Here is a 17,739-nt window from a genome sequence, read left to right on the forward strand (position 1 = left end):
CTCCCACTAGTGTTTCACCTTTTTTAAAATATTTTCATTTAACTACCCGCAATGAATATTCCAAATACATTTTTCAGTAACAGAAACAAAATAAACCTGCCAAGTAGCACTTAACTTGTAATATTTTACACAAGACAGGAGATAGGAATAGACCATTTATTCCAATGTACAAGCCTTTCCTCTATTTGTTTATTTCTACTCTTTATGAGTTTAGAGGCTTAAAATCTAAAAAAAATTATTTTAAGCTGCAATATGGAAGTATATCTTGTGGCAATATTTATCCATCTGATATCACTTTTTGTTAAACTTTGAGGTTCATTTGTCCTACATTATTAAAATGCTTAGATTTATTTTACTTGCATGACCTCATTTGCAAATGAGACGTCTTGTATTTTGAGATCTAATAGAGAAAACTTGTGACATCTGGTATTTTGTGTATTAGTGGCAAAAACCTCTAAGCTTACCTATAATCATTCATTTCCCATGAAATGTATGTTCTGTATACAAGAGAGGTATTAGCAGTCAAAAATTAACATTTGCCTGTTTACCTGGTATCAATATTCAGACTTCTTAGCAATATTTTTCCTTCAGCTAAAACTAGGCCTGCACAACCTTCTCCTTGGACCAGCACCAAATGTTTGAATCTTACAAAAAAGCACTCACAAGTTCATTATGATGCTTGAAGCCTTCTAAAAAAAACGTTCTCGATATTAGACATTTTCCATAGAGCCAACGGCTATTAACATGATTTTGAGTTGTGGTTTTGGTGGGTTTTTTTAACAACTTCAAATACAGACCTGGAATTTTCTAGACCTAAACCAACTGTCAAACCATACATCAAAGACATCATTCTGAAGTATATTTTGATTTGTGGCATTTCAAAATTGTGCAGACACATCAGGTTTTCCATAAGACTTATAAAAGCAGTGGGACAAACAATAAGATACCCTCCCAATATCCTACCTTCTCAGCATCACACATCCTCATGTGATGCTGCACTGACAGGTCTCATTGTCGTCATTATACACTACTGCAAAAATACGTGCACACAAAGAAACAATTGCAAAGTTTCTAGTTTGTGGGGGTTTTTTAATCTGGAGGTATATATGGATGCTTACAGTCTTCCTGAAGTCTCAACAGAGTAAGCAAATGGTGAACTTGGGAATGTACTGATTGAACAGGGAAAGTAAAAAGAAGTTTGTGGGAGTACACCTTTTTAAGGGTGTGTTAAGAAACTACAATAGGACTGAGAGAAGGAGCAGAATAACAAGGGCAACCCTGCAGGTAAACGGCAGAAATGCCAGGATGTGTGCAGAGGGAGTTTGCAAGGAAGCCAGCAGAAGAAAATACACTGTAAAACTAATTTAAACTATTTCTGAGTGTAGTAGTAACAAAAAGCAAGTAAACAATTTGATTTTGGAGATGTTTCATGTTTCAGTCCTCTGAAGAAGACAACTCACCCGAGTATGCCCAGTAAGGATCCCCCGAAGCCTTTCGCCTCCGTATCTGCACGGAACTACCATGTCTGTTTTCATGCAGAGAGCCAACATACCCTTCAGTCAGAGCTGGGAAGAGAAGAAGCAGGAATCGTTAGGAAAGTGGTATTTAGTCCCTGGAGTTTACACTGTAAAGCTTAAATCTTCGCTGAGCGGAGACTAAAAACTTGGCATTGCTTCAAAAAAACTTAGCAGGCACGTTCCTCAGCCATGAAAACCCACGATCCAAAGATGATTCACAGAAGCCAGGACTCACCAATGCCATTATTCTGATCTGGCACATGCCTGCATAACTCCAGTAATTTCCATACGGAAATTGATATACACAAACAAACAAGTATGAACCATTACATATAACCAGATGTTCTGACTAGAGCCAAACGCTTACTTTGCTAGTGACTACCAAACTACTAATTGTAATTTCAACAGAAAAATAATCAAGATCCTTAAAAGAATACAGAATCAACACGTGGAATATGCCAGTTATCCTGGTTATCGTAACTGCATCTGTATCTGAAAATCCCAGGTAGAACGGTTTTACTCAGGACTGAATCAATGTCCTCCACTTACAGCCTGCAGACTTGCACCCATAGTGCACTGGGTAGCTGTCTCAACACGAGTAAGGCTCAAGTACCATCACCTGATACGATTCACTCGAGCAAGGCAGACACATAGCACTGCCTTCTAGCCAGAGGAAGGTTGTGTTTGTCAGACAAAATACCTAGTGTGCAATACCAATGCCTTAGGACATGAAATGGAGAGGCCAGTAATGAAGAAATCTTTGTAAAACTTCACAAGCTAGAAGGAATTAAATTCATCAGCCAAAATAGGAAAAACCCACATCCTACATTGCATCCTAGGATTTTTCTTTTATATCTCAAACTATTTATTTTTTTTTTCCTGTTGTAAAGGCATGCATAGCTTCCATGAAGATGTGGGTTGTTTGCAGTTTTTATGTGCAAATTTTGCTTATTGTTTCTGTGCATCTGACTAAACCAAATTGGAGGTGGGTGAGTTCCCAAATGTCGGTTAAAAGTCTGTAATAAATTCAACTACCTTTCTCAGAGCACCACAGCTAAAAACTTTTGTGCTATAATAAACACACACAAAAAACCCCTCTTAGATCCGCAGCCCAGAGCATGAAGAACAAAAATACATCAATTGGCCATATGGAAATTTAAGTCCAACTGATCCCAAACCACTTATTTCATCAGTAAGAAATTAGCTGAATAATTCAAATTGAAACTTTAGAAAGCCATGTAAACTATGGCTACCCACATGCAGTCACCAAGCACTGTATTCCCTTCTATTCCCAGGCCAATTACAGCTGGGCTGTAATGAAGCTTGTAACAGGACTTTATTGAACATCAAGCACCAGTAAGTCAGAATTTGGCTTTATTTCCCTTCATAAAAGCTTCTGGGTTACACCCCCTTCGTAGCACGGTAGCAGAAAGCATACTGTGTCCGAGAGCTAGCTATAGACAACCTTCACTTGGCAACATGGATCATGGATTTCTGCAGATTTTGGAATCCTCAAGTGGTAGGGAAAGTGATGCAATCTCAGGAAGGGCATTTCAGGTCTGCCCTTGCCAAATTTTCTCTTGTGCAAGCAAAGGTACTAATTGTGCAATTTATTATGAGCCTCTGATTTGAATGAGTTTTCCAGATTTCTTGGCAACTTTCTAAATGCTAATTCAGTCCAGGCTGCAAACTAGAAATGCTGAAACACATTATGCTACCAGGATTTGTAGGCAACACCCTATCACTTATCTTATTTTCCTCTTCTGATCTACCCTACTACATCTGCCTAGTCGGGAGGCAACAGGCACTCATTTCCACAGGAAAGAACATGTAATGGATGTGGAGACCCAAACCCTCTTGGCAAAAAAGCCCCCCGAGCAAAGATCAAAAACCATGAAAATCCCAGGGAAGAGAACATCGAAATAACCTAGGTGGATGGCTGGAAAGGTGATCAGGAAAAAATGGCCCGATTATTCACTTAATCACATGTGCTGAGAAACACACCTGAAGTCCCTCCTTATTACAAAATGAAAGACAACAGCGTCTTTCTTCTGAGCATCATCTACATAGAGAAGGCAAATAGTTGTGAGGTTTTTGTCACCCAGAAAAATTGATTCCTGAAGGCAGAAGAAGATTTCACCCTGACTCCTCTAAGGAATAAGGTACTCCTGCAGGTATCTGCTCAGTGAGCACTTCTGCATGCCTTACCATGAGAAGAAAGAAACTATGTTCAAATAATCTATATTTGTTGAAGGTAAAAAGGCTCTGAGTCAATGCGAAACATCTGAAGTTGTAAACCCCTTTGTACTGCTAGCTTGAACCGTCAAAAAGCCACATGGCAACCATGGTATGGCTGTGAATCATACCATTGATTTTCAGTATCCTCTGTGCAGAAAATTAAATTATGCAAATCCAAGCCTTTATGAATGCCTAACTTTAATGTGAAATTGAACATTTGCTTCAGTCAGCATCTTATTTATGCAGTTAAAAACCTGACATTCTTGTGAAAACATGCAGGTTTAGTTTTCTGCATAGACACTCAATAGATTTGTACATTTATCTATACTTATAAATGGTTAAGAGCCATATTTATTTCCACCAAGAAGGATGTTACAAACCAAGAGGGGAGCTCAAGTATTTGTCAAGAGAACTGTGGGAAGGACCTTGGGAAGGAAAGAACTGTGGGAAGGAACTTGCTGGTTATACCGCTAAATAACTTCTGTAGGACTGAAAAAGAAACAACATCCTGTTCTAAATAAAATCCTGCATCACTGTTAGGCAGCCCAACATTAACGTCAATAGTCTCTGTACAATAGTGCAATAATTCAGTAGTCATCAGCAATTTAGAGGAGATACACATTTACTGGATAGCTGCAGAACCTCTAGGAGAAGGATGATAGGTGAAGATCTCTGGCTATGCTGTGAACTAGACAGGTAACGGTCTGTCTCGATCAAAAACAACGGCACAACCTTTTTGCCTTAGCTAGCTCTGTTCCCCAGCCTGTTCACAGTACGGCCATGCATGGGGCCACACAAACATGCCAAAAAACCCACTGTGGGAACAAATAGCTATTGTTGGCAACATCTTAAACTGGTAAAGTCATCAGGAAACCACAGACTCAATCTCATCGTGCTTTTCTTCTCTGGTGTCAACTGGGGTCAATGAACTCCCTCATACTGAAGAGGTGCGAGGTACAGAACAGAGCATACAGTGGCTTTTCAGATAAAAGTTTGGAAGAGCCAAAGCATTCAAGTTATCTTATTTCAAAACAGAAAGTGCTTCATATATCAAAACCATCTTATTCAGGCAGAATTGTTACTTTTTCCATATTTTGGGGGATATACCTTCTGACCAAAACAACTTGATACCACCAATGAAAGTTTAACAGGCATCTCAGTGTTGCTGAATCTTCTTCTTTCACTGAAAATATATACAGCTAAAATATTTTTATCAGCTCCAGTCAGAGTACATTTATTCATTTTTGTGAAATGTTCCAATTCCATGGTTTCAGAAGCTATGCATGCAAATAAGTGACTCAAACTCAACTGACATCTTCCAGTGTTTCTAACATCCAAACAAGTTTTGGAGAAAACATTTAAGAAAGTTAAGTTACATTAGTACCAATCACTACAGGTTTCCACAAGTCTTTCTCAGCTGGGAGACAGTTAACAGCTCAAGAACCAAGAGCAGCCAAGTGGTTTCCTGCTCCACTCCTGCAGAATTGGATGCTGGAGAAGAGCCAGCACTTAGATGGGCTGGTCCGGCACAGAGCAAACACGGGGAGGGTGCTCTCTTCCAGGAACCCTGGAAAAGTTGGGGAAGTGGAAATCGGGACAATAGGAGGGGCAGGAACATGCTGCAGGAAGACTCAAAATGGAGCAGCCAAAATAGAGGGGTGGGGTGGAATATAGGCACACACAGCAGGAGGCAGAGAGGAAGAGAAGGGACAGCAGAAGCCCTTGCCCTGCAAGGTTTCATTTGATACATCACGCTAGTGCTGATGGCAGAGGAGTAATGAATACCATAATATATGGTCTGAGACTTGCAGATACACAATTAAAAGAGAAGGGGACCAATCTTACACTCAGATACACAAGCGTGAAATTAAATCCTGAGCAACTCCTCTGGCTCCTGGTGCAGTACTGGTGTCTATGAAGCGTAACACCTGCAGCTAGTGGAGTTGTGCTGTGCCTGTAAGGACTGCTTCTGCAAGGAATAGAGGATCCTTCAAAGCTAACATGGAGAAATCTCTTACACACAATTGCATATAATTTTAATCGGTACTGAACGCTACATGATTTTAGATGATGTGCTAAATGAATCAACCCATGCCGCATATCTGCGGACAGCAAAAGCAATGCAATGCTGGGATATGCCTTAGCATTCTGATCAGCTTTCCATTCACTCTGTCTCAATGTATTAACTTTCCAATAAAAATTATTTGATAAGTGCCCTCAAAGGTATGATAAGGTAATTCCTGCCTGAATACCTTACTGGTATTCATAGTTCACATGAAAACACAAAATTTTATCCCCAATCTACCTTAAATATAAAGCTATGATTCTATTCAGAGAGATTATACCCTCGGCATTAGTGTTTAAAAGGTATCAAGCCATCAGCTATGTAAGAAAAATCCTTTAAGGTCGATACTTTGTCTGAATGGTGAAATCATTAGTTATGATGGTAGATTAACTAGATTGTGTGCCAAACTCGGATTCTTTTAAACCTTCTTTGATGACAAGGGTTGCACACAAATCTGTTTTCAGCTGTTCTGATTAAAACGGTACGAAGTCAAAGGTATACACGTTGCCCAGCTCATAATCATTTTGTGATTTGCCACTGTGGATTATACTAGCAGTTCAATCAGTTTTAGTCTTAGTTCCTAATGTGGACACACTTTTTAACTGATGCAGTTCAACCCGGTGCTACTGCTGGAAAACAAGCCGACCTTTGGAGACAAGAGACTTGACTATATGAATCTGGAGTAGCGTCACACAATGAAACCGCTTAAAGCAGGGGGGTTAAAAATAAAGTCTTGTTAGTGAGTAGCAAAAAAGCACTACATCATAACGAATGCTAGCAGTTAGTTCTGTATCAAATCAATGCCTGTAGAAATGAAACTTTTTAAAAGACAAGAAAACCATATTTTCTTGAAGACTGCACAACACCACATTTTAAAAAGGGGAGGGGGCATAGAAACGTTATCTGAAGGGCTTTGGTATCATCTCTTAAATGGAGTTTAAAAGATCAGTGAGCCAAGACACTTAGCCATCTGCAAGCCTAAAGCTTCATGGAAGCCTCACACACACACAAAAAAGTGCAGCATCTTTATCTATGTACATTTAGTGTATTTTTAATTGGACTGTGCTAAAGAGAAGCAGGTAAGCTGAAGACGCTGCAATGCTACGCACTAACACACACTCTGCTGAAAAGACATTGGGCTTCTGGGCAATTTCTTAGAATAAGTGTTGTCAATTGGGCCAGAAGAAAAAAGAGGAGAAAAAATTATGATAGGAAATAAATTCATAATATTAAACAATTAAAATATTTTTGTACAATTAAAATAAATAATGGTTAAATTCATCTCTCTAGGCTCTTTCACAGACAACTTCCTAAACAAAACTAGGCTATTTGCCTTAAATATTTCACCACTCTTTGACAGCAAATAAATCTAGAAATATTTCAGGCACAGCTAATCCATTTTGATAGTGCATTACTTTTAAACAGACTCTTCAGCCATGGATTCCCATATTTTGCAGATTATTTTATATCTTGCCAAAGAAGGATGAAAGTTAAAATAACATATGGTGGTCAGACAGCATCAACAAATTATATTCTGAATGGGACTTCCTCCTTTGATTATGCTGCAGAGATTTCTTCTGATTATCAGATAAAAGACAAAATCTATTCTCCTATGAACGCACACACCATTTTCACAGCTTTCCATTAATGAAATATGGGAGTTACAAATCACAAGTTTCTCCCGACTAAGTGAAATAACAGACACCCGGATGCTACATCTGCCAAGAGGTATATAAACCTTTCCCAGATGACAGTCACCCAGGCAGCTCCTTAATTCCTGTATCAGCACAATCCACAGTTCTGTTCCTAACAATGACACAGGGACTTTTCACATCATTCATTCTCCGTTGTTCACGTGTCTGATAGATGATGTGGTAACAGCCCAAGTCTTAAGAACAAGAACACAAATGCAGAGCACAGCAGGCCTTTACAGGAACTAAACCATCAGACTGCAATTTGAAGATGAAAAATAGTCCAGGGAACACACTGTCAAACTGTGGGGATTAAGTTAACTAACAGAATTAAAAGCCCTTATACCAAACACAAATACAGCAGTCACTAGGTGCATTAACCCTTGGTAACCTGTTGAGTTCAAAGCCAGCAAGTTAAGTGTAATGCAATTCTGTATTACTCCAATGTATCAACACAAGTGCAATGCAAGTCCCAAAGCATTAACGCTGATGTAGACAAGCAACAGAAGACAGATTTTCAGTGCAGTCTCCCTTACATTACAAGGAATGGAGTTTAAGGGTGACAGGAAAGTCTCATCCTTCAGAGCAAGCCTTACGCCAAACCAGAACAAGGGCACACAGGCGTACGGCGATGCCCGGTGCTATCAGCCACTCCGGCAGAGCAGATGCCCTCCCAGGGAAAAGCAAACCGGTCTCCTCAGTCACGAGTTCCCACAGATCCTTCTCTTGGCCTGCCTGGCTTTAGAAGCAAGATGAGCAAAGCTCATTAGCCAGACAGTAATGCAACTTCAAGTTGCATTAATGATGCCCCATTAAGGGGACTCAGAAAAAGAAGCTTGGGAGGCCAGGAAGAGACAGATGCTGTCAGATGATTAGAAAGGGCTTGATTTTGCATTTTCATGGCTTACACTCCACTGGCATCAGCTGTGCAAGATATGACATAGCTAGTGAATTTGGACCACTGATGTCAACTGACATCACCTGCAGCACTTCTGCTAGGAATTAGCAGAGTCAGCCAGATAACCAACAGTGCCAACAATTTCCATCTTAAGATAAAAACACACAGATTAAACTAACTGTAATGTCACCCCTTCCAGGAGGACAGTGCCCTGCTTCTGCCAGAGAACTCAGGGAATGCCCTTAGACTAAGGGTTCTCAGACTGCAGTACATCAGCTCAAATCTACCTCTGTGTGTGAACACGTCATAAGAAAACCTTCAGTCTGTTATCTTCTCCCCTGAGAAAAATACAGAAATGCTGAGAAGAAAAAAAATAGCCCAGACAACTGCACTCCTCCTCCAGGATAGAGGGGCTGCTGTTCATGTCACACTGCAAACAGCATGTGATGGCAAAAGCCGCAGAAACTAAGTTTGAGGACCCCAGCTTCAGAAAGACTCATCCCCCATCACTGAGAACTGTAAAACACATCAAAACCAGCTATGTTTGATCCAAACCCTGAGTAAAACCTTCATCCCGCTGAACTGTTCCCTGACACTTCCCTGCATAGAGAAATACACTCCATTTACCTTTAAGATAAAGTTTTCAGACTGGTATTCTAGGCATCTAAGTTGAGTTACCTTAAAGAAGACTAATGCACATTACATCCTAAAAGTCGGACTCCTTTTAGATACTTCTGATATGAGTAGTCAGACAGAAAAATAATTGGGAGCACTTGAAAATTCCGTAACCTTGAAAACTCTTGCTCTGTACATCCTTCATAGTCTCTCAGACTTCTGTTAACCATTATTATCTGCATTTCTTAAAAGGAGAAATCCTCATCCTTGTTCATCGCCTCTCCATGCTGTACTTCAGAAGGGTCATGTCACCGCTGAATTTTATTCATAACAAGGCATGATGCAAACACAGAAATAAAACTTCAGAGCAGAGGTTCATAAGCAAGGCTGACCTCCACAGAAAAGCTGATGCTCCCTCAGCCAGTGCTGACTGATTCACAGCGGATATTAGGGAGAAAACAGATAAATTCAATTCTCCAATATCTAAGGTAGCCTGGTCATAGTGAACCAAGGCAATGAAAACCCAGGTATCAGGGCAAAATGACTGCTCACACAGCCAGCTCCAACGTCTTTGCAGTATTTCCCCAAGGACAAGCTTTAAAGTCAAGCTTGGAACAAGCTGAAGTCCAGGTGAAGCACAGTCTATTTGTGCAGAAGGACTTGAATCCATCAGCACAGGCACACTGAGAAGGGGCCATCTTGGTCTCCTCATTCATGGCATCGTTTATCCGGGAAATGTATAAGCCACACATGTGTAATGGAGACTTGCTTGCATGATGAATTAACAATGGCAAAAGGGGGCTTTATTTCATTTCTTGCCTTATTGCAAGTATCTAAACCTTAAGGGATATACAACAGAAAACACTGTGCTGCAACCACCTGTCTCCCTCTCATTCTCATATAATCAGGTGCTGCAGTATGCACAGCATTAGAAGAGCAGCCTCTGACTAGCAAATAAAGGTGACCTCAGTGGAGTATTTTGTACCTTCAAATTCCTTGTTTAATGCAGAATCATACCATTTTCATTTCACTAAACCCAGTGACACTCACAAAAACACACAAATTCATGCAAAATCACCCGTTTCACCTTTCTGCTCTGGAAATAATTTGCTTGTATCCACTGCCAGCATTTGTCGTAGTACAGCCTTATTACATTTTCAAAACAGATTCCCCTAAGTCACATAACAAGAAGCATCTTGGTAAAAAAGAAATATTTACTAGGCTCATTCAAATAACCACAGCAAGGATGTTGTGATGCAGACCTGCTCTGTGCATGACTTCTCTCCACCCGGGTAACCACCTTGCCAGACTCATCCATGCTTCCCCGTAGGTAGCTTACAATTCCATTTACTCATGTCATCATCCAATTAAAGCCACCTTTGCATTATACCTGTAAAGACAAGCATATATCTACAAACCAGAGCCTTCTCTGCTAAACTTACGCAGAGTCCCACAGTTGCGAAAGAGGATGCCAGATCTCTCCTGGGGAAGGGTTCAGCATTGACACTGCATGGCATCCTCACTCCAAGACATCCCTTCAAGCTCACCTGCCTCTAACACCAGAGGAGCAGCAAGCCCAGCGTTCATTCAGCAGAAAACACAGGGCACAGTGCTGATTCCATTCACACGGAGAATAGCGAGGCACTTTATGAAGCCAACAGAGCTGCTCCCGCTGCACAGCATGAGATTAAACTTGCCCCATTATAAAGTCTTCAGAGACACAGGCTCTGTCAGCTAATAAAAATCCCTCATTCTTTATACAAAATGATTTTTTTAACCCATGTCCTTTGGCCCATTTAACAATTTATTGACTGTGGGAAATAAAGTGAGGCCACATCAATCTCTTCCTGGTTATTTGGTTCAGGTTCTCAAATTAATGCAGAAGGTGGAAAGCTCAATAAAGAACTATTTAAGAAAAGAAAGGAGAAATGCTCTAGTCCCACTGTGAGGTATCTTCCTCTCAGTTTGCAGTCAAGTCTCGCCATCTATGGCTGCACAATCTCTTGGAGGAAAGATGGAAGGGCATAAATGATCATGCTCCCCCAGATCGAGCAGAAATAACTTGAGATTTGTATCACTGCACTGAAAGAGATCAGCAGTGCTCAGGTAGCCAGATTTAGTGCCTCCAGCATGTGACAGCAAATCCAGCCAGATCCACAAAAATTATTTTAGGATCAAACTTAAAAGCTGAGTAGAACCAAGCAAACAAGCATTCATTTTTATTTGTGTAAAAATGTATTTAATTTGGCTTATGATCTACAAAACAGGGTTTTTTCATCTTTTTTTATGCTGACAGCTTGCATTACATACAGATTTTGTAGCAAAGGGTTTCATCCATATTTATTTCCCAAAATATAAATCTAAAGTGGGAACTGAGATAGAGATGTTTTGTGCTGACTGAACAAGTTGGTAGTCAGGGATATATGCCCCAAAAACGTGACCTACCATTTTGAGAACTCTCGCCTTTCCTTTCAAGTAAGTTGCATTGTTCAAAGGGAAAAGACACTATAAATACTACAGAGCTGATCTGTAAAAGGAATCAAGCTTCCATCTTGGCTTTGCAGTTCACCATTAGTTTTTCAACCAGGCAAGAATTTTTCTGGAAGTTTCCCAGCAAGAGGGTCTGGTGCTGCTTAGGGTCCAAAACGAATACTTGTTCTTTGGTCATTTGTCTCCAGAGAATCCAGTAAAGATCTCAACACAAAACCTCATGCTACTAAGAGGAAGAGCATTAAGGCCTTTGGCAGCAAGAACAAAAAAGCAGTAATAGAGCTCATATGAAGTAAATAGATAAAAATTGCCAGCAATGGTGCACGCTTTGTAATCATACAGCAATGGTATGCAGCACAGCCTGAAAAGGCACAGGGTCACTGTTCTTTCCTGTACAGCCAATTTAACCATTTAACCATCTGGAGGACAAAGCTAACACCGTACTCCATAAACGTAAATGATGCTAAACCAAGAGGAGGAGAAGCAAGCAAGAATGCCTCAGAAATATTCAGCTGTCTGGCAAGCTCAGCAAAATGGGCTGATGTAAGTGAGACATTGCACTGAAGATAGATGTAAGGCAATGCAGTTGGGGAGAAATAATAATCAGTGCAGGAATGAAGTGAGAGACTGCTGTTTAGAAAGCAGTAATGCAGAAAGACTGGAGCATTAGGGTGGATAATGAATTAGACGAAAGTTCATGCTGCAATACCACTGCAGAAAAAGGCAATTGCTATCCTGGGGCACATGCACAGAGATACTGGAAGCAATAACTCAGTTTTAGACAGTCTTTGGCAAGACTGTCACTGCAGTGCCACATGCTGTTTGAGGCCCATTACTCAAAAAAAAATCATTTTTAACCAAAAATCTAAGACCTGGAGTGGGGGAGGAAGGGATGACGGGGGATGACATACGACACATGGAATGAATCAAAGCATCTTAAATGCCAACCTTGTACCCTACTCTGCACTGGCCTGGCTTTGTCTTGGTGTGCTCATGCTCATATCCTCTCAAGTCTCAAACGCTCCACTCCACTCTCTACCTCCTTGTTTCATACATCAATTTTCATAACAAGCCTCATAAAGAGTTAGATTTTAGAGCACTCAAAAGTGTTGATCTTCAGACAAGAAGTGCTCTCACAGCACAAGAGTGAAAGAGGAAGAGATGAAGAGCTCCATAAGGAACAAAGGGATGCTTTCACCTTGTGGCAGGCGCAGTGGGAGCTCAAATGCACACCATCTTTTAAGCAAGGGGCAGGTTTGAGAGGAGACGCTCAGCGCACACGAGTGCTAGGAACAACACATGCTTTGCTTGAGTGCCATGGCAGATCAGCTCTGGCTGAGAATAGAGACCATATCGTTAAGTGAGCAGCAGCAGTGAGGCATACAACCTTCCTGACCGATTTAAACAGGTCCCACATTGCCAGGCTCACAAGAGAGAAGTCAGCTCTGGCAGGGGGAGAAGAAAGCTGGAGAGCTGCCCACCCAATGCTCAAGCTTTCCCTTCCCCCAGAGGGCATCTTCCCGGGAAGGCTCGGGCACAGCAGCTCACTCCCTTCCTATTCCAGTCTCAACCACTCGGCACCATTCCCCAGTTTCCAGTGTTACCAATCCTACAGTTATTACAAGCACTTAATGTACTGAAAAACACAACAAAAACACTGTGCCATGGAAGGTGGATCTAGCGTACAGCCTGCAGCCTGACAAATGCAATTTGTTTGTAATTGTTTTTTTAAGTATCATAAGAATCCTCATGAAGACTTCTGCCCACCTGCAGAATGCAAGGTTGTTGACTGCTGCAGGTTTCTCGCTTCCCAAGCGGATTGGCTTGGCTATTTAACTACAGTACAGCTTTGTACTTAGTCGCCACTTGACTCAGCCCCAGAATGGTCCTCAATACCCACAGAAAGTTTAATTACTCAAGAAAATCACTCCTCCCTAGGCGAATTAATTCCAAAGTGTATGTGTTCCACAGTTTCTATTTCCATATCTTACACTTCTTATTTTATGGTTTTGCTGTGAACTGCAACAATAGCCTGTCTCCCATACAACTGGTGTCAGTGTTAAAAAACAGATTCGTGCTTTTATGCAATGCTTAAAAGATTTCTTCATGGCGATATCATATGTTCTAGTTTGTCCACAAAAATGAGATATTAATATCACAACAGATATTCTCTTTTACTCTAAACAATTTAAAAATACATTATAATACGGAAATGACTTTTTAAATAACAAATACATTAAACATTGACAGCATGTCAGTGCTTGTTCTGTGACAGCATTAGTCCTATCCATGACAGGGATCTGCAAAGCTGCATCTCACAACTACAAAGAACTGCTATCAATACTGCACAGACTATCAAAAATGTATTTTCCTCAGAAAAGTTGTTCACCATTAAATATGCTTTTATACTGTTATTCCTTTTTACATTTTCCATATACACCACAGTCCTTGCTAGAGAAATCAAAAGTAAGACTATTCATAAGAAAACCTCCTGTTGTCTTTCTTTTTTAACCCCCAATTCATATTTTGTAAACAAGAAGCTCAAAGCAATCAGTTTCAGTCAGGCTTTTCAGCTTTGGATTTAAATCCTTTCATGAATCCTTCAAAAAACATACATTAAAATTTCAGGGAAGGGGGGGGAGAGGACTCTTGACATTGTAGTCTTCTCTGATGAACAAACTGATGTATTACAAAGAAGCATCTATATACTCAAGCTACTTGCCAATGGACAGCCAAATCCGATTTGAACATAGGACTTTAAACAGCTATAAAAAAGTTCACAATGATTAGTAAAATATCATCTACTGTATGTGATTTGATTTAAAGCTGCAGGAAAATAAAGACTGATGTAGAGCACATTTGGCAACTGATATCCTCCATGTTAACACAGCCTATACGAAGAGCATTTTTGCCGACATGGAGTATATCCCTCTCATTACTGCACTGCTCTGACAGGAACTAAAAGATACAACCATGAGATAAGAAGTTAGTTTAAGCAGATCTGCTGAAATATCAAGAAACTGCAAGAAGCTTAGCTTCCGGCAGAGCTGGGTCTAGCCATTATCCTATTAAGATGGATACTAGGACTTGCCAGGATTTTGGAAGTCCAAAACACAACCACCCAACACCCACAAAAATCCCAGCAAGCAATCCTCATCTTCAGCCCCAGAAGCACAGAAAAGGGGCACAGAGGCTGAGGCTTCAAAACTGAAGAGCAGCAATGGGCCAGAGTCAGCCTCAGCTGGAACCAGAACGTGTGGGACAAGACTGAGCCACAGGGACCATGAAGGAGGTTAGGGCAATAGCGGAAAAGGTCCCAGACTCAAAGAGACAGACTTGAAAACCAGTCTTCCCAGCAGCTTTCTAAACAGACTCAAGACCAGCAAAGACCATTCAAACTGCTCAGGGACAAAACCCTAGGGAGGGATGTAGCTGGGTGGATGGAGAAGGAGGACTACTTCTTAGAGATGCGGTGCAGAAAGAACCCAAAATTGTCAGACACAGCACAGCTACGCTGAGAAAGGTCTGGCTTAAAGAACACATTCGGCTGGCGGGTCTGACAGGTCAGCACGACAAAAGCCCTGCTCTCAGCAGTGGAAAAAATAAACTGGGGAGAGGAACACAACAGCCTCTTCTGGCCCCAGGTAGCTGGAGCAGAAGGGCGGGCAACATGAAGCCAAGACTGGAGAGAAGCACTGCCATAGCAGATTGGAGACAGGGCAAGGAGGAGAGCGCCCAAATGCAGGACAACTCAAATAGTAACAGAAACATTGCATAGACTGGGCATTCCACTTAGGGCCAGGGACCGCCAAAGTTACTGCTGAGCGCCCTTCATGACTTTCTGATGGAACTGTTTACTTTCTTATCAGTAACCCACTCATGTAAGTCTAAATATTGTAATAACAAAAAAGATACAGAGCAGGAGGCTACTTTTGCAATTTTTAGCCACTCCACTGCAGCAGAGCAGTGTTAACTGCAAATGAACCAAGCCCCAATTAATCTGGAAATGCTTCATTTAAAAATTTTATTGTAAGCGTAAATTTATTAGAGCCCATTAAGCAACATGTAATCAATAATTATTCGTTATTTTCTGTATGGGTAAGGAAAGGAAAAAGGTGCTTCTCAGGTCACAGTAAGGAATATGTCAAGTCCGGAGGAAAGTAATCCTTGAAAGAGCTGCAAGTTCTTAATTGCCACTGAGGTCTAATGCAGCCAAGATATTCAGCACACTGTGCATTCATTCCCCTTAAAATTAGGTGAGAAGGTGTTACACATACGCTATGTCATTCACAAGCAAGGACCTTGGGTTGGTGTAAGGTTATTTGTACTATGTAAGTCAAGTGACAGTCAAATTGAGACTTTTTAAAATAATTTTGTTCCTACCCCATACTTATAAACAATGAAGATTACAATTACAGGGGAAGAAAGGGGCAGATTTTTTTTTCTTATTTACATTTGAATAAATTTCAAATTAAAGAACTTTTTTTAAGAAAAAATATTTTTAAAATATATAGTGGTGCCAGAATATGCTAGTAAAAGCTTGGTGCTATCAGAAATTTGACTTCTTCAAAATATACCTACTTTAATTTGCTTTTCAAAAAATAACTATGCCCTAGTAAAAAATCTGCAATTTCCAGCCAGCTGTATTAATATTTCAACTTGGTAAATTATTCTTTTTAAAAAGTTTCTAATAAAGTAGCACTTGCTGCATGTCTTTTAATAAGATTACATTTCTATTTATGATGTTATAATACGTTGTATTAAAAACAAAAGAAAGATTACCATGGGAGGAATAGAGATGTCTTCCTTCATTTTAAATTTAATTTAAAGTGGAGGAAAAGGATTTTTCTTTTAAATTAATATTTCCCTTGCAGTGTTATGAATCCCAGCTTCAACTATTGAACAAGAAGCAGAAGAGCAGACTTTTCCATTTTTATGCAAACTCAAACAAAATGCAAAATTAAACTTCATTAAGCCTTATAGATACTGGAGAGCCAAAACTTGCATCTTTGCATAGTCTAAGGGCAGAGGTCCTAAGCCAAGCTGCACGTTCCTCCTGCTGAATTAGAGGATAACAGGTAGAGCCTATTGCTCTGTATTATTACAGCCATCCTTATGCCAGGTGAAGTGCAGAGCTAGGGAACAGAAGTCATCTTCAAATGACTCAAGCCAGTCAAAGGAGAAGCAAAATACCTGCAGCACCTGTCCATCATACTCCTCTTCCACCGGAAGGCAGGCATGTCTTGCCTGCAGTGCCAGAAGTAAGCTTCCCGTATCTGCTAGATATTTACATTTTCTGACTGATGGATGACAGCAATGGGAGCTTACATACTGGGAACTAGTAGCAAGCCACAGAGTTTCTTTTACTCTACTGCTTGGTCAACAAAGCAGAACCCAAAAAGCAGTTCCATGCAGCACTCCAAGACCTGGCCCACACTTCAGTTGAAGTGATTGAGCATCACTGTATTCCACACGGTTCATACTTCTCAAAAATGGAAAGTGTCATTCCCTTGCTCTCACCAAGTCACGGGGGTTTTCTATCACAGCTAGATAAAACTGCTCTTACATAGTCCTGCACAACATTAGATAGCATAGCATTTTGCAAAGGTGGTCAGCATTGGAAAAATAGGTGCAGAAAAGAAGAATCATTACTCAGTATCATCTGATGGTTATCAGCCAAATCAGGATTAAAATGCAGGATCAGACCTAAACACCAGTGGAATATTCCATCCAGGCAGTTGCACCGATTTGTCCTTCAAAAGTTAAACACAGGGTGATGACAGAAGTTCAGAGACTGCATTAGTTCAGCAAGTGCATCCAGGTACTCATCTTCTACCAGATTTTTCTGGGGTTGTAGATGAAACAAAGGGGGTTTGGGTGGCAGAGGGACAGCCTTATGCTGCATGTGTGACACTTGCCTACAAGCAGGAGAAACATTTTTATGTTTATTTGCCATATTGTAAAAGACACCTTTTTTTCTTTTATAAGGTCCCACTATAGTTTACAGGAATCTTCTAGCCCAGATTCAAAATAAAATAAACCTCTGTTAGCCATTCAAAGGCAAAAGTACACACTAAAATAATCGCCTATAGACTGAAATGGGACTAAGGGGCAGAATGACAGTCTCCGAGTAGAAACCAAACCAGCCCCCAAAACCCCTTCATAACACCTGAGAATTCCCAGAATAAAATAAGCAAGTGTGCTCAGGAATTATTTAGTCACAGC

The 17,739-nt window shown here is 40.5% G+C and overlaps 1 protein-coding gene across 2 annotated transcripts in view; it reads right to left on the reverse strand.

The window, feature by feature from the left end:
• Nucleotides 1-17,739, reverse strand: part of PTPRG (protein tyrosine phosphatase receptor type G) — a 408,891-nt gene that overhangs the window by 316,333 nt on the left and 74,819 nt on the right. For both annotated transcript variants that reach the window (XM_054838538.1, XM_054838537.1), the window contains exon 2: nt 1,461-1,565. In XM_054838538.1, coding sequence (XP_054694513.1) covers nt 1,461-1,565 — 105 coding nt within the window. The remainder of the gene's footprint in view (nt 1-1,460; nt 1,566-17,739) is intronic.

Source organism: Grus americana, chromosome 11, assembly GCF_028858705.1.
Source record: "Grus americana isolate bGruAme1 chromosome 11, bGruAme1.mat, whole genome shotgun sequence".
NCBI classification, from domain to species: domain Eukaryota; kingdom Metazoa; phylum Chordata; class Aves; order Gruiformes; family Gruidae; genus Grus; species Grus americana.